We start from the raw sequence: 25041 nt of genomic DNA, 5'->3' as shown, positions 1-25041 counted from the left end.
CACAGGTAATATGTTGGAACAACTCTTTGATTTTGGTTCCTCGTATTGGAATTGAACGACATATTGGGTGTAGGAAGCAAACCTGGACCAGCAAATCTGCCACGACCTCTTCCTCCTCTGAAACTATTTCCTCCACGATTACGACCAAAAGAGAGCCCAGTAGCCAAAACATCTTGGGAATCAGATTGAGCACCAAAATCTTCAGCAATACCTTTCAACGACATTTCGTACTATAAAACTTTTGCCCGGAGGTCCTCAAATATGGGAAGAATGGGCAAACACAACAATGATGTCACCAAGACATGATAATCTGGGCCCAAACCATTCAGCGTCTGTTGTACTTTATCCTTGTCCGACACTTCACATCCAATGATGGCGAGTTGATCTGTAATGGTTTTTATCTTGTTCAAATATTCCATGATTCGATAGGTTGCCCTTTTGAGACGATGGAATTCACGCTTGAGAAACAAAACTCTGGCTTCAGATATCTGAGAATATGTCTGTGTCAACCTGTTCCACAATTCCATCGTGGTGCAGTCATCGGGAATAGCAACTAGCACTTCCTGAGATAAGGTAGAAGTGATGTATGCAATTAATGCCTGATCTTTCTTCATTCAAGCAACATAATCCAGATTTCGAACAAGTTTAGTAGATGCAGCTCCTTGTGCGTCTGTTTCCTCATTTGCGATGAACTCTGGTGGGGCTGGAATGGATCCATCCAGATGACCAAAGAGATCTTGGCTCCTAATAAAGGAAGCTATTTGTCTCTTCCAAGTCAGGAAATTTGAATTGTTTAATTTCTCAGAGACAAGCTGGCTAAGAAAGTTTGAGGACAGACCAGACTGAGTTGAAGAGGAATCCATAATTACGGGGTACGCAAATTTGAAGAGAAAGTACTCAAAGAGAGAACTAAGAGGACCTGTTACAACCGAATTTGAATTTATCCCTCTCCTTTTTTTTTGATAATCGGGATCATATCACGTGAATATTGCGATGAACTTCAATGTTCATGAACTGGATCATTTGAACACACCATGTTTGATTAGCACTAATAGACCTTTAAGAAAATATCATTATACAAGGATCACGATAAAATTGTGTTTTCATATTTATCAACAATCAGTTTTCAGATAAGAGAATAAGAAAAATAAAAATCAAAGAAATCGTGATTCTAAGATAAAGAATCACAGCAAATGGTCTGCAAACTGTTGATTCATGGAAACACGTTTATTTAGGTAACGATTTGGAAGAAAGGATGTTACTTGTTGCATCCGATTTGAAGGAAGAATAGATTTTAAAGAAGAGGACATGTTTCAGACGAGGACACGACCAGCCCAGAATAGGTTTAAAGAGAGAACAGATGTTTCAAACGAGGACACGACCAACCCAGAATAGGTTTAAAGAGAGAACAAATTTTGTTAAGGAGACAATACAGTAACCCAGATTTCACTAGAGAAGAAAAGCCAAGAACAATGGAGGGGTATTTCCTGATTAAAAGTAGACAGTGATCTCTATGTTCATACCTTTTGGAAGCAATACCAAGCCCTAGATCTGACGCTGCTCTGATACCATGTTAAATCTTGAGTCTCCACCTGAGCTGATCTGCAACAGGAGAAATAAAGAAGAAAAGAAGATAGAGGAAGAGAGAAACAACAGAGAGTTATCAGTTGCAATAGGCTCACGTATTTCACTTAATGATACGTGACCTAATAGTTAATATTTATACACCACAGGTTACAAAACAGTTTTGAAGTAAATACAATATTACAAGAATGACACAAGGACATCAAACACGCAATATGCAGTTCGAGTCTGGATCCGACCCGCCGACCCAAACGGGTCCAACCTATTTGACAACATTTAATAAGAGGAGCACAAATCCAGGGTGGACGTGGGTTGCTACCTACGCCAAATTTCACTGTCGGTCTTTCAAAGAGTGTTCCCACATGCTACTAGTGCAACAAATGTGGTCATATCAAAGCTAATTGTTGGTTCAAACCCCAAAATCGTAATAGAATACAAAACAATAAAAATGTTGCTACATCAGGAACTGCGGGTACCTTTCGGGTCAGTGATTATGCCAAGGATCTTCTCTTGTCTGCTATGGCCAACTTGAACCTGAAATAGAATGATGATGGAATATGGTATGTAGACTTTGGGACAACAGGCCATGTCACCGGCAATGCAGGTAAGTTCTCTACTTTGACCCCATATTTTGGTAAATCTAATATTGTAACTGGAGATGGGACTCACCACCCTATTTCAAGCGTACGCAACGTCCTCATCTCTTTGTCCGAGTCTTCATTCATTTCTTTATCTAATGTTGTCCATGCACCAAACATAAAGAAAAACATTATCTCTATTTCTAAGCTTGTTGATTCTACCAATTCATCTGTGGAATTTACTCTTACTTTTGTCTTTGTCAAGGATCTTCAAACGAAGGAGATGTTCGCTAAAGGAGAGCGACGTGGAGACATGTATATCTTCAATGAAGATCCAGCCTCCAGTGTCCTGAAGCCCAAGTCTGATCGTGTCTCTAAAAGTGTTCTAAGTTTATCTAAATGTAATAAGCCAGATCTTTGACATTCTCGTCTTGGTCATTATAGTAAAGTCTTTATTGAAAAATTAATGTCCAATGGTTTTCTTTCAGAGTCTGTTTCACCTTTATTGAAGGATAAAATGTGTCCCAGTTATTAGGTCTGCAAAAGTCATGTACTTCCTTTTCATCAAATAAATAAAAGAGCTTCCATGCCTTTTGAGATAATATGTTCTGATGTTTGGGGCCCAGCCCCCAATCCTTCTTCTTCTGGAAGTAAATATTATGTATCCTTTATTGACAGTTTCTCTCACTTTACCTGGATATTGTTTATGAAACACAAATCAGAGGTCTTCTTTATTTTGTCACTTTCATGCCTACATTAAAACTCAATTCTCCCAAAATATTCAGATTCTTCAATGTGATGGAGGTGGTGAGTATTCTTCCAAAGAATTTTTAGATTTTCTCCAAGATAATGGGATACATCGTAGAGTTTCTTGCCCGTACACTCCACAACAAAATGGAATTGCTGAACGTAAACACAGACACATTGTGGAAAGTGCAATGAGTATGATGCATGATTGTAACTTGCCTATTAGTCTTTGGATAGAAGCTTTTCATACTGCCACTCATGTGATAAATCGTCTTCCTATGCCTATTCTTGAAAATCAATCTCCCTATTATGTTCTCTTTGGTGTACATCCTGATTATGATGAGCTACGAGTTTTTTGATGCACATGTTATGTACATGTTGATAAATTCATGAAAACCAAATTTTAGGACAAAGCCTCTATATGCCAATTTGTAGGTTATGCAGATGAACACAAGGGTTACAGGTGCTATGATCCTGCCAATAAGAAGATCAAAATCTCCAGAAATGTTATTTTTGATGAAAATAGTTTTCTGAAAAATAAAGCAGATCACAATCGTGAACATATCAGTGCTGAACTTATTTCACATGTTGCAGAACATACTACTTTGGCTCCTGAAAGCATACATGAGACGGTTTCAGATGAGGTATCAGAAACAGAATGTCTGAGATACAAAGAAAATGTTTATACCAAGAGACTCAGAGAGCAAACAGATGTACCTGCTGGAGAACAGGTGGCATTGTCCAATAACAGAGAGGCACCAAGAAGATCAGGCAGGATAAGGCACCCTATTGAAAAATAGGTGAGTTATGATAACTTTTCTATGGATTTTCAGATCTTTCTATCCAAGATTGAAAAACACGAGGAACCACTTGGTTTTCGTCAAGCTATTCAATCTAACAAATGGATTGAAGCGATGAATGAGGAGATCGAGACACTTCATGAGTGTCAAACATGGGAGATAGTTTTGATTGTCCCCCAGATAAAAATGTTGTTGGTTCAAAATGGGTATATAAGATTAAATATAAACCGGATGCTAGCATTGAACGATACAAGGCACGTCTTGTTGCCAAAGGTTTTACTCAAGAATACAGTCAAGATTATGATGAGACATCCAGCCCAGTGGTGAAAATGAGAACTATTCGTATTATACTTGGCCTGACAATTGAACATGGGTGGACCCTTAGTCAACTTGATGTTAAAAATGCATTCCTTCATGGGGATTTAAAAGAAGAGGTCTAGATGGAGTAGCCTCAAGGTTATTGTAACAACCTTAAAAAAAATGTTTGGATCGGGTCGGATCCAGATTTTGACCCGACCCGGATCCAAAGGGGGGGACAGGCAGTCGGGCACCCCGACTGCCTCTCCCGTGCCTTCTAAGGTCACGAGGCAAGGATGAGGGAGGTTCTCAAACCCCCCCCCTTTCTTCTACGCTCTCCCGACTCTCTCTCTCTGAAATCTCTCTCTCTCTCCATCACTGTCTCTCATCTCCCTCATTGTCTCTCGTCTCTCTCACTAAGCTCTCTCTCTCTCGCTCGTTTGCTGCCGCCACCGGCGACCCAGCTCAGAGCCCTCCGCCGCCATCGCTGTCGCTGCGGCCGACACCGACGTCGGCGACCCCTGGTACGCCGCCTCCTACTTTTCTCCCCCTTTTTCTTTTCTTCTTCCTTTCGTTGACTGACAGGGGCAAAAGCCCTTGCCGATTGGTCTGTTATGACAGAGGAGGGGCTCGCCCCCCTCCTCTCTATTCCCTCTGTCACGGCAGGGGAGGTGTAACGCCCCAAAAATCCATGACTTGTAACTTTTAGAATAGTTTTATAAAGCTTTGAAATCATACGATTATCAGAGTTTAAATAGTACTTCAGCGGAAAATGATGTTTTTTCAAAACAAGTCAATCGACCTTGAGCGCATTACAACGTAAACTTTCTTTTGTCGAATTTCGCATAACCATTGAAATCAAATGGTTTCATAATGCAATTTCAATAATTGAGAATGTGTACATCAGATTTGCAACTCATTATATTTATTAAAACCAAAAAGAAGTTTAGTATAACAGCTTTAGTAACTCAAGGTTTAATAAAAAGAGAATTTTTTTAAAGACACTTTATACCAAATTTACTAACATATCCTCAGGAGCGAAACGTCAGGGAAAGAGCTTCATCTTGATCTCATCACGTCATCGTGTCATCGCAAGCTGTATCACCTGTACATCACCTGCCCATCAATGGGTCAGTTTCATAAAAAACTGGTAGGTGCACAAGAGAGTCAATATAGAACTGAAATAAGCAATTAAAACAAATTATGAGTTATATTTGGCAGGTGCAATAGACTATGTAAATGAGTAAGCATTTCTAACATGAATATTTGAATGTGCAAGCAATTAAAGGTTTACAAAATTTTACGGCAAGTAACTACCTCACTCATAAGGTGCAAGAAATTGCACGACAAACAGTCTATAAGTTGCACTGGGTAAGCAATCATACAACAATAGTAATACTAACCAGAAGTTGTAAGCAACTAATAAGACGGGCAACTCCATTAGTCTTAGTTATAAACAGTTCGTAGGTTACGAGCTGTAAGCAATCACATTGACAAGCCAGGATAGTTTGACTAAGTAGTAAAGCATATCACAAGTGTCATATTGCAACTAGCATAATGCTATTATCATAAGCATTTAACTAGCACGAGCAGCCAGTTATTACAAACAAGGAACTAGTGTAACGCTACAACCAACGTGCATATTTCAATAATGTGAATAGTTTATCTTATGTTTCGATATTAGCTGGCCAGGCGGGTACGCGCAAGGCACGAAACATAGAAACAGTCGAGACCAATCCAGGGGTTTATTATGCTATGTGTTTTAGATAACTCGGATGGCTCCTAAGGGGATGGCCAGTGACAAAGAGAGTAAATCCCCAAAGGCATAGGTGGTCTGTGGATGCATCCAACTGTAAGCTACCATTTGTAGTCCATTTTCCCTAACTCCGATGACTGGGGAATCCGAGTCTTTTGCCCGTAACTGCCATTAAAGGACCTGTCCATCGGAGTTTTGTACCATCGATCCTCTCTCTTGACGAACCATGTCGAACGAGCACGACTGAGGTTTCTTAACCGCCGCCACGTTCTACATGCTCTGGTCTTTCGACCCACTCGAGCATCTTGCCTGTGAAGGCGAAACCGTCACTATTATGTATGTTATACGCGCCATTGCACGTTCGAGGTAAACATGGACCCCTCATCCTACTCATCGTAATACACAACGTACATGTTCAAAAGTACAATCACGATGAGAGGGGAATGGATTTCTCATATGAAATCCCCAACACATCTGCTTTGTAAAAGTACACAGTATAATCATTCAATTTCATATTTGTCATGCTCTGGTCCTTTAGACCCTCACGAGCCTCTTGCCTGTTAGGCGATCATCAACATTACATGATTGCAACAAGGTGCCAAAACACGTTTCGAGGTTACCATATACCTCTCATCCGATCATCGTAACACCAATGTGACGCACCTGTCCAAAGGTACGGCCATACCTATTAAAAGGTACAACTACGATAAAAAGGAGAAACGGTTTCTCAAAAGAAACCCCAACATTTATCCTTTATAAGAGAAGTGATACAATAATTACTTTGTTTCATAAGATCAAGTCTTTTAATTTATATTAACATAATGGCATGTTGCACTATATGAGATTTGCCTTGAATCACTCTTTTGAAGTGACGATACAACATTGCATGCAGGAGATCGTTGCGGGTCTAGCTTCCGTTCTCCAAAGACACGGCAATTTGAGAGACTTGCTTGATATATATTGAAACTCCCAAAACCTTCAAGCTTGCATTGCAAGGTTGCACCCTTGATAAGTTGTGACCCTTTTCAGAGTTTCTGAATCATATTAAAATATCAAATTAGAGTTATAAAACATTTTATTCGAAAGTATTGCCTTGAAAAAACTTAGTTGCACTTTCGCAACCTGCAAGACTTCCAATTTTCGCTTTTACAAAATGGTGCATCTGAAAACTCGCATCCTTTCAGGAGGAACTGTTGCGCAACTCGCATCCTTCGAAAATTAACAAAAAACAGGATATATAAAAGGCTGCATCGACTTGTATACAATAACTGTGAGCATGGGAACATTATAGCGTGATAGCAAAGTACTAAGCAATACTCGATATGCAAAAATTACACCTCGAGCGAAAGATGTATAACTAAAATGCACGAGGTACAAATTTGTACATCGATCAAATATCTAAACAAGCAAGTAAATATGTAAATATGCAAATAATGCATAAGGTACGAAACCATATCTCAACCAATAAGCGTGTAGGCAGTTAAATACGCAAAGCAGAGAAGTACAGAAAGGAAATAAAGTACGATTAGGCATCTCTAGAATGACTATTAATTATTTCAACTTAATTCAGTTCATCTACTGCCATTTTTGCGCAACTTTCCCCTACCTTGGGAAGTTGTGAGGTTTCGATCGTCTCTGAACGTAAGTGATGACAACTCGAGTTGTGGGGCACGAACAAGCTCTGTTGTGCAAGTTGAGAGAAGTAAACTGTTAGTATAGTAAAAACAGAATGAAAGAAAGATAAGGGGCAGAGGATATGCCAGAAATCTAGAAATGGCAGGGGCTTCACCCCTGCCTGACGAAACCTGGGAACGGTAGTCCCTGCCTGACAAGAACCGAGAGGCAAGGCGACTACCCTGCCAGACAGAAGATTCAAACGGCAGGGGTGAGGCCCCTGCCTGAGCAAACTACGAGGAGGCAGGGGTGAAGCCCCTGGCTAACACATCCGAAGAGGGGGAAAAAGGGCAGAGACAAGGGGCGAACCCCTGTCTATCGAGGAAAAAGAAGGGGCAGGGGCAAAGCCCCTGTCGAAGGAATCCCAACGACAGCAGGGGCATCGCCCCTGCCGGCCGAAACAAAAGAGGGAGACAGAGAGGGGCAGTGCATCACCCCTGCCGACCAAACCAAAGGCGACAGAGGCCTTGCCCCTGTCTGCCGGGAAAGACACAAAGGGCAAGGGTGAAGCCCCTGCCGAGAAGGTAAAGGCGGCAAGGGCTTGGCCCCTGCTATCCTACAAGGAACCCAGGCGACAGGGGCTTGGCCCCTGTCGATCTGCCGAAAAGATACGACAGGGCCATAGCCCTGTCGGCCTGTCAAAGGAACCGAAGGCAGCAAGGGCTCGGCCCCTGCCAACCTATCGAAAGAAGGCCCAGGCGACAGGGGTCCGGTCTCTGCCGGCCTGTCAGAGGGCGAGCGAAAAGGAAATCGGCAAGGGCAAAGCCCCTGCCAGACCAAGGGAAGGCATGGCGTCGCCCTGTCTGCCAAAAATCTCAGGCGACAGCGGCGTCACCCCTGTCGAAAGAAGAAGAAGAAGAGGAACAACGAAGGGAGAGAGAGAGTTACCTGAGAAGGGGCCGACATGGTCGGCGTCACCGACGATGGATCGTAGGTCGAAGCTCGGAGGTCGATCAGAAGGGGAGAGCGGGTGAACACAGAGAGAGGGTGAGGATGGCGTTGTGGTCGCAGTCGCCCGCAGGGAGTCGGTGGTGTTCGGAGCACGTCGGACGGGAGGTTTACTTGGGCTAGCTCCGACAAATCAAGGAAGACGAGGGAGAGTGAGAGAGAGAGGAGGAGGGCGATCGGGAGGGAGAGGAGGAAAGAGGCGCATGTGCCCTCTTTCCCCTCATACGGCCTCTTAAAGGGGCCCGAGTGGAGGTATGAATCGGGAAACCCCAGCGGGGTTTCTTTTTTTCCAGGGAGAAATGAGAGGAGGGAAACAGAGCGGCTACAAGGGAAAGAAAAAAAAGGCGAGGGTTTAAAACCCTCGCGATAACGATTTGTAACCCTAATGGGTTACGGGTCTGGATCGGATCCGACCCGGGTCCGAAAGTTTTTTTTTTTGACAAAAACTTGGGTTTTACAGGAGGGGCCGAGCCCCTCCTCCCTGCCTCATGTTACGGCAGAGGAGGGGCTCGCCCCCCCTCCTCTCTGTTCCCTCTGTCACGACAGGGGAGGGGCCGAGCCCTCCTCCCTGCCTCCTGTTACGGCAGAGGAGGGGCTGGCCCCCCGTTCCTCTTTGTTCCCTCTGTCACGGCAGGGGAGGAGCCGAGCCCTCCCCCCTGCCTCCTGTTACGGCAGAGGAGGGGCTCGCCCCCCCTCCTCTCTGTTCTCTCTGTTCGGCAGGGGAGGGGCATGACCCCTTCCTGCTTCTGTTACGTCAGGGGAGGGATCGATCCCCTCCTCCCTGCTCCCTGTGTCTCATTACGGCAGGGGAGGGTCGAGCCCTCCCTACTGCCTCTTTTGGTCAGGGGAGAGGTAAGCCCCCTCCCTGCACCATCATCTTCTTCTTCTCTCCTCCTTTTCAGTCGGCAGGCTGGCAGGGGCGATGCCTCTTGTCGCCTGTGTCCGACTGGTTGGTAGGGGGTGATGCCCCCCTGCCGCCTGTCGTTGATCGACTGGCAGGGGTTTCCAGCCCCTCTCTCTCTCTCTCTCTCTCTCTCTCTCTCTCTCTCTCTCTCTCTCTCTCTCTGTTACCTTTGGCCGGTAGGGGCTGTGGCCCCTACCAATCGTCTTTTGACAGGACGATAGGGGCATCGACCCTGTCACCTGAAACTTTTGGATAGGCAGGGGCTAAAGCCCCTGCCTGTCGTTTCTGGTAGGTCGGCAGGGGCTGGAGCCCTGCCTGTCCTTTGTCGACAGGGGCGACGCCCCCGGTCGTCTGCATCTGTTCTTCGACAGTAAGGGTCATCGCATTTCTTCAAGGTTGGCGGGGACCGTTGCCCCCTGCACCTTGTTTGTTTTTCGGTAGGGGGTTTCGCCCCTCTACCTTGATCTTGCTACCTCTGTTGCTCTTCTGTATTCTGCAGGGAGTTGAGTTCCCTGCCTACCCTCGTATCGGGGTCCGGTACTACTGCAGGTCTTACCGGACCCTCTTCTCATATGTATTTTGGCATGCTAACCTTTTTAGCATCACAGGTTGAATGGTGGATCCTGCTCGCTCTTCATAGCTTGAGCTCGTGCTTACCTACGCAGCTGGCATATGAGGACCGTCACCCCTCAAGGTAGGGGAAGATTACACAGAAGACTTGGACAATTGAATTGAGTTCAATTAACTAAGAAAGACAATTAAATAAATATATATGCATATATATATCATATATATTTATACGAGTATGCATTTAACTCAAGGACGTGGTTTCGCGATCCTTGTCTTTTACCTTACCGTCGTGCACCGCGTCGAGGTTTCGAGTTGTACTCCTCCTTACAGCTTTTACTTGTCGTCGCGCATCGCGTCGTGGTTTCGCGTTGTACTCCTGCTTACAACTTTTACTTACCGTCGCGCATTGCATCGAGGTTTTGCGTTGCACTTCTGCTTACCGCCTTTACCTTGTCGTCGCGCTTTGCGCCTAGGCTCTTGCTTTTGCATATGTGTTGGTATTGCCTTGCTATTGTAGATGACATGCAGGTTCTTGCTCTTTGCGTATGCCTTAAAGGCATTCTCGTGGAGGATGCAAGGGGCATTTACCACTCTTCCTCTTGCGACAAGAGTTCAGTCGGGAGCGAGCGACACATCCTCGTCCAAGGAGAGGGATACCTCGCAAGGATCCTGGCTCTTTTTGTGCGCAGTCCTGCAGAGTCGACTTGAGATTTTAGGGAGCTGCGCAAAAGCATCAAAGACTGCCCCAAATCGAAGCATTTGGAAGGATGTGATTGGCTGGTTCTACTTGCCTTTTTGGCATATCTCGGGTGATCCCGAATTGGGGGTTCGAGCGAACTTCTTAGCGGATGTTCTGTTGAGAAACCCGTATCCTGTCTATCGAGGCCGGTATCGAGTCATGCGAGACATGTAGATACCCCGATAGCGGATAAGATTCGAGATAATCATATGTATAATGTTGGCACAAGGTACTGTTGTTTCAAAAGATAAAGTAAAGTTGATAAACTTTACATCTTTGTGAAACACTCCTGTTGAGGCTTCTATTGAGAAGCTATACCCCCTTCATCCTAGAGTACTTGTAGTCGTGCACGATACGTCTAGTACTGCGATGATCGGATGAGACGGTCGTGCGACCTCGAACAATGCTAAATGTACAATGCTGTAATCACATAAATGGCCTCACATTCGCCTTCACAGGCAAGATGCTCGAGTGGTTTAAAGACCACAGCATAGGATGGGTCGTTAGTTAAGCAACCCCTAACGCACCCATTCGCTTCTAGTTGTTCTGTCAAGGGAGAGGACAGAGCGGTACAAAACTCAAATGGACAGGTTGTTAACAACCACCCCACGGGCAATGATCCGGCCTCCCCAGCCATTGGAGTTAAGGGAAAAGGGGCTACATTAGTTAGCTCAACACTTCTGCAGAAGTTGGATGCATCCGTGGCACTGCTTTTCAGCCTCTGGGGAATCCTCTCTCGGCTAAAGTCGTCCCCTTTGGAACGGACTCAACTAGCTATTCGGGTTATTGAAAAGACATAGAATAACAGACGCCCGAATTAGTCTCATTTGTTTCTACGTTTTGCCTGCGCGTACCCGCAGACCAGTAATATCGAAACATAAAGTCTGTTCACACTGGTCGATCGTTTGCTTGCTCGGTAGTTCAGTATGCTACTCGTTGAGCCGTGCACGCCTGTCAAGGCATTACTCTAGTTGGTTAAACTGCTTATGCAGTTCTTTGCGGAGTAATAAGGAGCTTCTCGTACTAGTTAAATGCTTATAATAATAGCATTATGCCAGTTGCTACATATTAGCATGTGACTGTGGTCGAACTGTTTGGTGCTTATTGTAGCGTAGCACTTGTTGGCTTGCATCTCTTATGATTGATGTGATTGAATACAACTCGTAATCTACGAATTGGTGGCAACTAGGATTGATGTGGCCGCTTGTCTTATAAGCTGCTTACATATTGTGATATAACTGTTGTCGTATGATTGCTTATGAATGGCTTGTGATGCAATGGTTTATGCCTTACGATTAATTTAATTACTTGTTGATGAACTGAGCCATTTTATGGTAATTGTATGTTTTACGAGTGTCTTGAATCGTTTACGGTGGTTTGGACATATTCGGCGAAGGCCTAATGATGCTCCAGTTAGAAGGTTGGAGAAATGGGAAAATATATTAGTTAAAAGAGGTCGGGGTAGGCCTAGGAAGACTTGGATGGAGATGATAGGAAAGGATATGAATGCTTTGAACCTCACCGAGGACATGGCGTTGGATAGAAATGATTGGAGGAAAAGGATTCATGTGGAAGACCCAAAATGAATTTCTTTTTTGGTTCATATCGCTGACCCCAATTGTTTTGGGATGAAGGCGTAGTTGTTGTTGTTGTTGTTGTATGTTTTACGAGTGCTTGTCTTATTCAGTTGTTTTGTTTGGCTCTCAGATAGAGTTAGTTACTCTTCGCCTATAGAATCAACTGGATTGCCATATCTGCGTGTTCTCATGTGTCGTTTACGCATGCTTTGAGGTCCTATTTGAGGATTACAATATTCCTTGTGGCAATCATACGATGCGTAGGATTATATGCTTTTGTGTGATGTGATTGTTATGCCACGTGATAATAAATGTTGGAAGTATGCGATAATATGTTTATGGTTCATGGAACCTTATTGGAAGAATGGGTGATCGTGTGTTTTGTTTTATTATGTGAAGTGATACGATGCAAATTGCTGATATACATGTTTGTGCCCATATTTATGGCTACTGACCCCAGGAGCGGTCAATTGTTCGGAGCAGTCGATTGTATAGATGCGTGTATCACTGAGTATGGTATCTGTCGATGACCTGATCTTCAAAGGATTATCTGCGAGGGTGTGTATGATCAAGACCAGGTACCCGACTAGAGTGGTAGATTCTCTGTGAGGATGTACACTGTCCACAAACGGGTAGCCACAAAGACGGTGAACTCCTGTGAGGAAGTGTATGGTCCAAGACCAGGTATACCATCTAGGGCGAAATTCCTTGTGAGGTTATACATTTCCCAGACCAGGTGATCCGGCGTTGATCTTGTTGTTTGTATTAGTGGCTATCGACCCTGAGAGCGGTCATTTGTGTTGATGTGTGTATCACAATGATTTTCATTGGATATGGCATTTGTTGGGGACCGGCTTCCCAAAGGTTTCGCTGTGGGGGTATGTATGATCAAGACCAGGTGACCCGGCTAGAGTGGGAGATTCTCTGTGAGGATGTACACTGTCCACGAACGGGTAGCCGCAAAGATAGTGAACTCCTGTGAGGAAGTGTATGGTCCAAGACCAGGTATACCATCTAGGGCGGAATCCCTTGTGAGGTTGTACATTTCCCAGATCGGGTAATCCGGCTAGAGCGGTAGAATCTCTGTGAGGATGTACACTGTCCACGAACGGGTAGCCGCAAAGACGGTGAACTCCCGTGAGGAAGTGTATGGTCCAAAACCAGGTATACCCTCTAGGGCAGTAATTCCTTGTCAGATCGTATCTCTCGAGCCGAGCGATCCGATGTGGATCTTGTGTTTTTGCTTACCATAAAAAGTTGTGGTGAGCTGTGATGATCTTCTGAGATTGTTTGTGATAGCCAACTATGAATTCATAGTTTCGGCTTTCTGTTTTAGCATGATTACATGCATGACTCAGGTGTGAGAATCATATCGTTAGCGATTTGAGATAGTGATAATGTTTTGGACCTCCTACGGAAGGGTGGGCTTTTCTGAGAAAGTATGACGCCTTAGTGAGTCATAACCAATGACAGTTGGCCGCGTAATGCCTTGAGAGATGAGAATAGATTAAGGTTGTTCAGGACAAAGCGTTTGTTAGAAGTAATGAGAGCGACAAACGATGTTCTGATACTGATTCAATGCAGAGACCCCGTTCTAGGAATGAGACCAAGCTTGTTGCGTGGTAGTTCACAGCTTACGATCAAATGGATCGTATGCTGCCTTTGTCAGTCGCACTGCTTACTTACTCGCTTGCATTACGTATGCATTTGCACTGCTTACTTACCGTTTGCACTGCTTACTTGTCGTGCACTGCTTACCTGTTTAATTGCATATTTGCTTTAAACTGCGTAACCTACTGAATTAAATGTACTTAATTCAGTTTCCTGTAATCTCTCTTGTGCACCTACTAGTTTTTCGCGAAACTAACTCATTCTATGGGTACAGGTGATGATTAGGTACACTACGGGCAATGGCACGATTGCAAGATGGCTTCAAGACTTCTTCTTCCTGCTCTTAGCTCGCGTCCTGAACGCTATGGGTTTGTATCGGATTTTCCTTAGGATACCCGAATTTTGTGAGTTTTGGTTCTTTAGCTAACGTGCCCAAAGTTGTCAACTTGCCTTCTGATTTAACAAAAGAACAATCTTCCGCTGATTTCATAAACAAACTCTGAAGGAAAGAGATATTTCTAGTCTCTTGCTTGTTTTTCTAAAAAGGTTCGCAAGTTTGAAATTTGGAGCATTACAGTTATGCAGAGGGAGACCCAAAAGAATATGTATGCAAATTAACCAGAGCTTTGTATGGTTTAAAGCAAGCCTCCAGGTCATGGTTTGAAAGCTTCTCCTTAGAGATTCAGAACCACGGTTTCTTTCGTTCCCAACTAGATTATTCTCTATTTATATACAGGGATGGAACCACTATGGTTTTCTTACTTATATATGTTGATAATATCGTGATCACTGGTAATGCTCCAGACCATATTCAACGAATTAAAGATTTGCTAAGTATGCGGTTCAAGATAAAAGATCTTGGGGAACTGAGATATTTTTGTGGTGCAGAGGTGGACAGACAGGATGGAAAAATGTCATTAACTCAACACAAATACACTCTTGATCTTCTGGCCAAAGCAGAAATGACAGATTGCAAACCTCTGTCTACACCTAGTGTTGTCAATCAAAAGCTCAGTATTTGTGATGGTGAGTTATATCCTGATGCAAGCAAGTATCGCAGTTTAGTAGGCATGTTACAGTATCTTACTTTTACTAGACCAGACATTGTATATTCTGTAAATCAAGTATCTCAGTTCATGCATGAACCGAAGACTGGTCACATGGATGTCGTCAAACGTATTCTTCGTTACCTAAAAGGCACGATGGGTGATGGAGTCACATATGTACAATCCTCATGGGGGACACCAAAACATGACATATTGGCCTATACAGATGCAGACTGGGCAGGGGACCCAGATGAGAGGTTTGTTTCAGGATACTGTATTTTTATCGAAAGAAATCTTGTCTCATGGAGTAGCAGAAAACAGAATGTTGTGGCAAGATCTAGCACAGAGGCAGAGTATAGATCTATGGCAGCTACCACAACAGAAGTGACCTGGATTAGACATCTACTTACAGAGATGGGAGAGAATATCTCAAGTTCGACTCTTATGTGTGATAATAGAATTGCTATACAAATTGCGTTCAATCCTGTTCATCACAGTCAAACTAAGCATATTGAGATTGACCAATATTTCATCAGACAAAAGATAACAGACAAAGAGATTGAACCGGTTTATGTGACTTCAGAAGACCAAGTCGTTGATATGTTCATAAAAGGTCTCACAAGTAATCGTTTTTGGTATCTGAAGAACAAGTTGCACATGGTTCACTCCCATGCACAACTTGAGGGAGGGTATTAGAATATGGATCGGATATGGATCCGGTAGAGGATCCATATCACGTGTATGTTTTATGTAATATGTATTACTAATATAGGGCGGTTTTGTCCATGTAAAAGAGTTGTAACCCTATTAAACTTAATAGTGATTTAGTGCAGCCATTAAGAAAATAGAGTGGCTGCCGATTCCTCAAAGAAGTCTCTGTTCTCTCCCCTTACTCCTTTCTTGGTTTCTTCAACAAAACACGCCAACCCATTGGCAGTTTTAACACGGTTAATCCGAGGAATATCAAAAGAGATAAATAGAACTTAAGTATGCTCAGACATCGATGAATCTGATGAAAATCAAAAGAATTACCCATAACTTAAGCATGTACTACCACGGCTTTATAAGAAGAAACCAAAATTTTCCACAACAATATAAGCATGCCAACACTGCTCTATCAGGCGAAATAAAAAATTTTACACGATAACATAAGCAGGTACTACCACTGCTACCAGCAATATAGCACTTTGCAGTATAGTAAAATGTTGGACCAAGCAAATGCTTCTTGTACTGATATGCAAGAAACAATCATTTCTAAGTATATAAAAATTTGCAGAACACGGCCCTTGAAGTTGTATTCTTATGCCGAAAATAAAAATTCCAAATATATGTCCACCCTGTTAAAATAGGATGATCTCCACGTTCACCTGTGCAAGAAAGGAGAAACACGGTATTGGGAAAGAGGCTGCAGAAAAATAATACGATAAAGTATTCAGCGTGTTCTCATTGTATTAGGGTATGAGTATTTAACTAATACATACTTTTAGGGTACAAAAATACCCTTTAATAACAAACAGAATTACAACACTCTATGTTTGGATCTTAATCCAATCCGGTACACAAGTCGGGTCCGGTCCTACACAGACCCAATAACAACTTCTTTTCAGCCTCCCTCAAGTTGTGCATGGTCTTGAACCATGAACAACTTGTCTTTCAGAAACCAGAATTTGTCCTTTGTCAGCCCTTTGGTGAAAATATCTGCAACTTGCTCTTCAGTTCGCACAAACATATGCTCAATCTCCTTTTCTTTAACCTTTTTCCTGACAAAATGTTGATCTATCTCAATATGCTTGGCTCGACTATGATAGATGGGGTTAAAAGACATATTGATGGCACTTTGATTATCACACAACAGAAGAGATCGAGCAATCGATTCTCCCATCTCTGTTAGGAGATGTCTTATCTATATAGCCTCAGCAGTGGCAGCAACTATCGATCTATATTCAACCTCTGTACTCGACCTAGCAACCGACTTTTGCTTTCTACTACTCCAAGAGACCATGTTCGACCCAATGAAACTACAATAACCAGATACTGATCGTCAGCATCAGCATAAATAATGATTTCATGGCGACCTTGATTTGATTCACTTTTCCTGTACACCAGCCCATCACCAATTGTACCTTTTAGATATCGTAGTATTCGTTTAACTGCCTCCATGTGCGGTGTATGAGGTTCATGCATAATTTGAGATACCTTATTAACCGAATACACTATGTTGGGTCTAGTAAAAGTTAGGTATTGCAACATGTCAACTATGCTGCGATTACCTAGTAGGATCCTCATATAAATCTCTTTCTTTAGAACTCAGTTTCTGATGGATGATACTTGGAGTTGCTACTGGCTTACAATCTTTCATGCATGCCCTACTAAGAATATCCATTGTGTATTTGTGTTGAGTAAGGGTAAGGGTATCACACGTCTTATCAACTTCCACCCCAAGAAAATACCGCAGATCTTTCATTTTGAATCTCTGATTTAAAAACTTCTTTACTTCCTCAATATGACCTTTGCAGTTCCCTGTGATAATAATATCATCTACGTATATCAATAGAAGAGTGGTGACATCTCGTTCATTGTGAAAGAATAATGAGTGATCTAGAAGAGACCAAGAGAAACCGTGCTTCTGTATTTCCAGTGAAAAACTCTCGAACCATGACCGAGAAGCTTGTTTCAATCCATAGAGTGCTCTTTTCAACTTGCATACATACTGATTGGCATCTTGGTCTGCGTACCCAGTGGGTTGTTCTATATAAACTTTCTCTTTTAAGTCTCCATGTAAAAAGATATTTTTTACATCTAGTTGACTCAATGTCCATCCATGTTCAATGGCTAGACTCGACACAATACGAATGGTCCCCATCTTAACAATAGGACTGAAGGTTTCATCAAAGTCCTGTCCTTGTTCTTGTGTGAACCCTTTGGCTACAAGTCTAGCTTTATACCTTTCAATGCTCCCATATGGTTTATATTTAATCTTGTACACCCACTTCGACCCAACCACATTTCTATTTAGTGGTCTAGGCACAACTTCCTATGTACCACATTCATGTAAGGCTTCCATTTCTTCATTCATCGCTTCGATCCATCTTTTGGAACTCGCAGCTTGATAGAATGTGAGAGGCTCATCCTCTTTATTTATGGACGTTAGGAACAGTTGAAAATCCAAAGAAAATTTTTTATAGCTTACCCATCTGTCAAGCGAATGTCGGGTCTGGGTGCATCTTTTGACGTCCAACATCTGTGGAGCGGAAGTAGAAGGACCAATATCTGTGCAAGGGATGGATGAGGGGTCTTTCTCGCGCTGAGTGGAGACAACACCCTTATACCTTACTGGCTCCAAGTTTTGTGTGGTAACCTCTTCTGGTTGAGAGGCATCTGCTGATTCCTCATATACCTCTTCCTGACTACAACCTGTAGGGAAATCATCCCTAGTATTGGAGAAGAGTTCTGAATTTAACCATGGATAGTACACCTCAACACTGGGGCTTGGAGTAGCAACATGAAGGCTTGGAGTAGCATGTTGATTGTCAAAATTCATCTCATCAAAAATGACATTTCTCGATATTTTGACACGTTTGCTCAATGAATCATAGCACCTATACCCCTTGTAGTCTTCAGCATATTCCAAGAACCTGCACTTTAAGGCTTTGTCCTGAAACTTATGTCTCAATGAACCGTCAACGTGAACATAGCAAACAGATCTAAACACACGTAATTCATGATATTCGGGATGAATGCCAAATAGGGAGAAAAATGGTGATCTATTTTCTAAAATGGTCATGGGCAGCCGATTTATCACATGGACTGTGGAGTAAAAATCTTTTGTCCATAGAGTGATAGGGAGATTACTTCCATGCATCATGCTCATTGCACTCTCAACAATATGTCGATGCTTCCTATCAGCAATCCCATTTTGTTGAGGTGTATGTAGGCAAGACACTCCTCTTTATCCCATTATGCTGAAGGAAACTAACAAAATCACTAGAAGAGAATTCACCTCCTCCATCACATTAGAAATTGAGAATGTTTGTAGAGAAATGATTTCTGACAAAGGAATGAAATTTTTGAAACAATCCAAAAACTTCTGATTTGTGTTTCATAAAAAATATTCAAGTATAGCGTGAATAACTATCAATGAAAATAAAGTAATATTTACTGCCGGAAATAGAAGCGATTGGGGCAGGACCCCGGACATCAAAACATATGATCTCAAAGGGCCTTGAAGCTCTCTTATTGACTGAATTGAAAAGCAACATAATGCACTCTTATTTTTTGTTGAGGTGATGTATGCCACTAATGCTTGATCTCTTTTCACCCAAGCAACATAATCTGGATTTTTGAGAAGAACAATTGATTGCACCCCTTTATTGTCCTTCTTTTCCTACGAAGTGAACTCTGAAGGGGGTGAGACTGATCCATCCAGATGACCAGAGAGATCCTGACTCCTTAGAAAAGGAACAATCTGCCTTTTCCAGGTCAAGAAATTGAAATTATTCAACTTTTCAGAAACTAATTGGCTAAGAAAGTTAGAGGAAAGGCCTGACTGTGGGAAAGTTGAGTCCATTGGAAGATATTGTGAAAAGGGAAGAAGAAAGAAAATTTTCAAGAAAAAATTTCTGGACCAAATTTTTTAACTCACAAAGAACTCAGTTACTCAAATATTTTGTCCTTTTTTTTAAGTATGACAGATATATTATATTCGGGTATGATAAAAAAAAAACTGATCAACTAACTGAATATCAACATTAAATCAGTTCCAGATTAAGTGGAAACGCGAAACAAGAATATGAACACTTCAAGATAAAAGATATTGCAGACTGAGACAGTAGAAATATTAATTTCAGAGAGTATATTGTTCAGATCGACAGTGAGAAAAAAAACTGAATATCAACATAAAATGGTTCCAGATTAAGTAAAAACATGAAAAACAGGAATACGAGTATTTCGAGATAAAGATTATGCAAACTGAAAAGCCACAAACATTAATTTCAGCAAGTAGAGGATTCTGGTCGTCTGCCAGAAACTGATCGATGTCTCTTCACGTCGAGAAACCCAAAACGACGTCGAGAGACCCAAAACGAGAACCCCTTTGGTTTAAGAAAAAAGGAATGTAGGTAGGCGGCAGCTATGTCACATGGGTGCGGGTGCGGGAGCGGGTGCGGGTGCGGGTGCGGGGATTCGGCACTTCCAAAAAACCCGGGTGCGGGGGTGCGGCAGGGGCAAAAATGTAAAAAAAAAATTATATATATATATATATAATTTTGAAGTTTTAACAGTTTTAACATTTAACAGTAAACATTGTCATAAACTCATAATATGATTTATCATGCATGTAGTATATCAACCTAAATATCAAATTACCTAAATATCAAATTATCAATCAAATAAGTAAAGCAATTACATAAATCGACCTAAATATCAATCAAATAAGTATGCATAAAAGAACTAAATTACATACCAAAGTATCTCCTGATGAAGTAATGGATGCTAATAATTTTCTTCTTCATCATCAAATGCATCATTAGAAGGAATACTGGGCTCAGCTAAATCCATGTTTGTTACGTTGAATTCATGTTCTCCCTCGAAGTCACACTCTTCTGGGTTTACATCCCAAAATTTGGATGTTCCTTGTCTGCATTATAAACCCAATTTGAAAATGATAAATACAATACAAGTATATTTAAATGAAAACTAAGAAATAATCAAATAACTAAGAGAGCAAATTAGTACCTGTATTCATCATTGCTTCGCGAAAGTAATCGAAGATTTGAATGAACATATACTAAATCCTCTGCACGCTTGCTGGTGAGTTTATTTATCTTCATGTTGTAGATTTGAGAATATGTGCTCCAATTTCTTTCACAACAAGATGAACTAGCAGGCTGCGATAGCAATCTTAATGCAAGACGTTGCAGAAGAGGTGTTTCCGATCCAAATGTTGACCACCATGTGATAGGATCTATATTATCTTCTTCTCTCGCGAATAATGTCGGTGCATATAATCTCGAAGATGAAAATTTTCCAAACTCTTGTGTGACTTGATGTAGAAGATGTGCTTCTGGAAAAAGTCTTGTCATACACATATTTCTATGTCTTGATAGCTCTGGGTCTAAATTTGGAGGGACACGACCAATACCACCAGCCCGCCACTTATTTGCATAATATTTTGGATTAAGAGAATGTGCCATGCAATGCAAAGGAGTGTTGCTCTTATCCCATCTTCTGACTAAAATTGAATGAATATGATTAAAAAAATCTGAATCATCCAATGCAGGATTTTTTTCTTCATGCATGAAAACTATAGCTTGTATTTTTTCAATCATATTATCCCACATTTCATAAACTCTGTGAAGCATGGGCTCATCCTTATCAACTTCTCTTAACATTTCCCAAATAGGTTGCGTAAATTGAAGGAAGTATACCACTCTGTCCCAAAACTCATCATCAAGAATGAATTTCTTAATTTCTTGAGCCTTCATATCATCATCAACACGATAGAATGTCCAATTTTCATCAGTCACCATGTTAATCAAAGCATTCTTCACTCTTTTAATCCTCTTCATCATCACAATGATGGACGCAAAACGTGTTTCAGCGACCTTCAACAATTTCAAATCAGAATGCCTATTAAATATAGCATTAGCACGATGGTGGTTAACAACAAAATTCCTAATGTTTTTGACATTTCTTTCTAAATCTTCAATCCATGAACATAAAGCATATGCTTGTGAATTTTCTTCTTCTTTGGGGTTGCATATGCTCTTTAGGGCTAGATTTAAGCTGTGTGCTACACAGGGAGTCCAAAAAATATGAGGGTACTCACTCTCCAAACTCAACGCTGCACTTTTACAAACCGGAGCGTTGTCTGTAATGATTTGTACCACTTTCTGATCACCCACTTCTTTTATCACTTCTATAAACAATCCCTTCAAATACTCTGCATTTTTATATTCCCCAGATGCATCAACTGCTTTCAAGAATATTGGGCCACTAAGCGAACAAGCAATGAAATTGATTAATGGACGCCTTTGAATATCTGTCCATCCATCAGACACAATGGAAACTCCATTTTGCTCCCATGAATATTTTTTAATTTCTAGCAACCTCTCCACGTTTGCCCTCTCTTCTGCAAGAAGTGTGGTTCGTATTTTTTCTGAACTTGGAGGCACATAACCACTCAAATTACAATTTGCCAAGGATGTTACTAAATCCTTCCAATAAGGATTTCTAGCCGCATTAAATGGGAGTGAACCAGAATAAAAATACCTCCCAACTTTTCTATCCAATTCTTCTCTTCCATATGTATTGAATGCTGCTTGTATCGTTCCTCTACCTCCTAGATTGACTTTTCTTTTTTTTTTCAGCATCTTCTTGATGGCTTGCAAATGGCACACTGACTGCAGAAGAATCGGCCATTGCCTTTCTCTTCTCATATTCTTCTTGTATTTTCTTGTATTGCCTTCGCATTGACTCATCAACTTTTCTGCAAGCTGAAATGCCATGTCCTGGTATCTTCAACAAATGAGCCTTCACTCTTGTGCAAGACCCAACAAAATCTTTTTCGCAGAGCTTGCATCGAAATCTTTTGTTCCCACCACCTCCTTCTCCAGTTTTTGCAAGTTTATCTACATGTATCCATAGTGGCCCCACATCATCAATCCCACTGCAACTATCAGCAAAACTAGCAGCAGAACTCACATGTTGGGATGAGGATGACGCAAGTCCTTTCCCTTTATCCGTCATTTTTATCCTGAAAACACAAAAAAAAATACATTACAATTTTCAATTCAATTCAAAAAAAAAAAACAGATGGGGGAGGGGCTCAGCCCCTCCCCTGTCGACCCCAAAAAAAAAAACTGATGGGGGAGGGGCTCGGCCCCTCCCCTGTCGACCCCAAAAAAAAAAAGATGGGGGAGGGGCTCAACCCCTCCCCTGTCGACCCCCAAAAAAAAAAAAAACAGATGGGGGAGGGGCTCGGCCCCTCCCCTGTCAACCCAAAAAAAAAAAAGCTGATGGGGGAGGGGCTCGGCCCCTCCCCTGTCGACCCAAAAAAAAAAAAGATGGGGGAGGGGCTCGGCCCCTCCCCTGTCGACCCAAAAAAAAAACTGATGGGGGAGGGGCTCGGCCCCTCCCCTGTCGACCCAAAAAAAAAAAAGATGGGGGAGGGGCTCGGCCCCTCCCCTGTCGACCCAAAAAAAAAAAAGATGGGGGAGGGGCTCGGCCCTTCCCCTGTCGACCCAAAAAAAAAAAAAAAACTGATGGGGGAGGGGCTCGGCCCCTCCCCTGTCGACCCAAAAAAAAAAAACTGATGGGGGAGGGGCTCGACCCCTCCCCTGTCGACCCAAAAAAAAAATGATGGGGGAGGGGCTCGGCCCCTCCCCTGTCGACCCAAAAAAAAAAAGATGGGGGAGGGGCTCGGCCCCTCCCCTGTCGACCCAAAAAAAAAAAAGATGGGGGAGGGGCTCGGCCCCTCCCCTGTCGACCCAAAAAAAAAAAAGGATGGGGGAGGGGCTCGGCCCCTCCTGTGCCGAAAAATGAGGGAGCAGGGGAGGCTCAGCCCCTCCCCTGCCGACCCAACAAGAGACCGAGAGAGGGGGGGGGGGGGTGCTCGGCCCCTCCCCAGCCGACCCAAGAAGACGAGAGACATACCTGCGAGCCGAGAGGAGGAGCCGAGAGGAGGAGTCTGGGAGGCGGAGCTGGGGGCGGCGGAGCTGGGGCGGCGATGGGAGAGCTCGAGCTCAGGGGGAGAGAGAGGAGAGATTAGGGCAAAAAAAATTTTTTGCCCTAATCCTCCTCCTTTTCATCGGGGTGGGGGAAAAAAATTTCGCCCAAAAATTTGGACAAAAATGACCCTGGGTGCGTTGACCGCACCCAGGGTCGTGTTGACCGCACCCGGTGCCGCACCCGCACGCGATCCCGCGTCGCGTCGCGTCGACGCGGGTGCGGCACCTGTTTTGCCGAGTCCCTGTGACATAGGGCGGCAGTCTCTCTTTTCGGATAGATTAACTGATTCTGAATCTCTAGAGATTCAGATCTGAAGAAGAAAATAAATCTCACCAGAACTGAAACAGAGAAGGAGGAGGAAGAAGACGCATAAATAAATCTGAAGAAGAGGAAAGAAGGTGTTGACGTTCTTACCAGATCTGAAACAGAAAAGAAAAGAGGAAGAAGACACAGAAATCGGGGTTGGGACGTTCTTACCAGATTTGAAACAGAAAAGAAAAGAGGAAGAAGATGCATAAATCGGGTTTGGAAAAATCAGATCATCTCCTTGATCATTCCTTCTGGAAAAACAATCACAGACCCAGTTTTAACACTATTATACCATGTTAAAATAGGATGATCTCCACGTTCACCTGTGCAAGAAAGGAGAAACACGATATTGGGAAAGAGGCTGCAGAAAAATAACACGTTAAAGTGTTCAGCGTGTTCTCATTGTATTAGGGTATGAGTATTTAACTAATACATACTTTTAAGGTACAAAAATACCCTTTAATAACAAACAAATTACAACACTCTATGTTTGGATCTTGATCCGATCCGGTACAGAAGTCGGGTCCGGTCCTATACAGACCCAATAACGACTTCTTTTCAAACCCTGCAGGGCACGCATATGCTACTAGTATTTATATGCAGAAAAACTGCATATTAAAACCGCAGAATATACATATGTTATGGGTATTCATATGTCAAATTTTCTGGGTGACCCACCCATACACACCGGCCAGACAGTTTCCAAGAAACCAGTTTTTTTTTTTCGTTTAACACGGAACAACAGTAGGTAACATTTCAGTGTTTGATGTCCATTGACAAGGTTGATCAAAACAAGATTTTCCAAAACCTCTCAAAAAAGAACTTTGAAGATCAGAATAACACAATCCCTCCTCTTTGGCTGTCACATAACACTGTAGCTAAAATAAACATTTTCAGAAATTAGTAATATGGAAAAATTTACATTTCATGACACCCTACTCTCGCACGCATTACTTAAATCAAAGTACCAACATAACCGACTGAACAAAGGCATCATGTATCAATTTTTATCAGAAACAAAAACCCACCGAATAGGGGTTTCCACGTATAAATCAAGGCCAAATCCTCTGAATATTTAACCTATTACAAATTGTTTTCAAGATTGGCCCTCCATATTTGATAGTATTTCAAGTATTTATGACAGATTCTATCAACAATGAAAACCACACTATAG

At 42.4% G+C, this 25041-nt stretch overlaps 2 protein-coding genes across 6 annotated transcripts in view; both read right to left on the bottom strand.

Moving 5' to 3' along the window:
* The window catches only part of LOC149846802 (methionine aminopeptidase 1D, chloroplastic/mitochondrial-like), a 159869-nt gene that overhangs the window by 107826 nt on the left and 27002 nt on the right, over positions 1-25041 (bottom strand). The gene's annotated exons all lie outside the window — the stretch shown is intronic.
* Positions 231-23609, bottom strand: LOC149846803 (uncharacterized). Its single transcript, XM_089997129.1, has 5 exons — positions 23484-23609; positions 20698-22584; positions 18161-18446; positions 1524-1602; positions 231-563 (listed from the first exon to the last, which is right to left on the bottom strand). The coding sequence occupies exons 2-5, from the start codon at positions 22334-22336 to the stop codon at positions 231-233; spliced, it is 2337 nt and encodes a 778-aa protein (XP_089853255.1). The 5' UTR covers positions 22337-22584; positions 23484-23609.

This window comes from Nuphar pumila, chromosome 2 (genome assembly GCF_984573655.1).
Source record: "Nuphar pumila chromosome 2, dmNupPumi1.hap1.1, whole genome shotgun sequence".
NCBI classification, from domain to species: Eukaryota; Viridiplantae; Streptophyta; class Magnoliopsida; order Nymphaeales; family Nymphaeaceae; genus Nuphar; species Nuphar pumila.
This window is presented reverse-complemented; position numbering and strand designations above follow the sequence as displayed.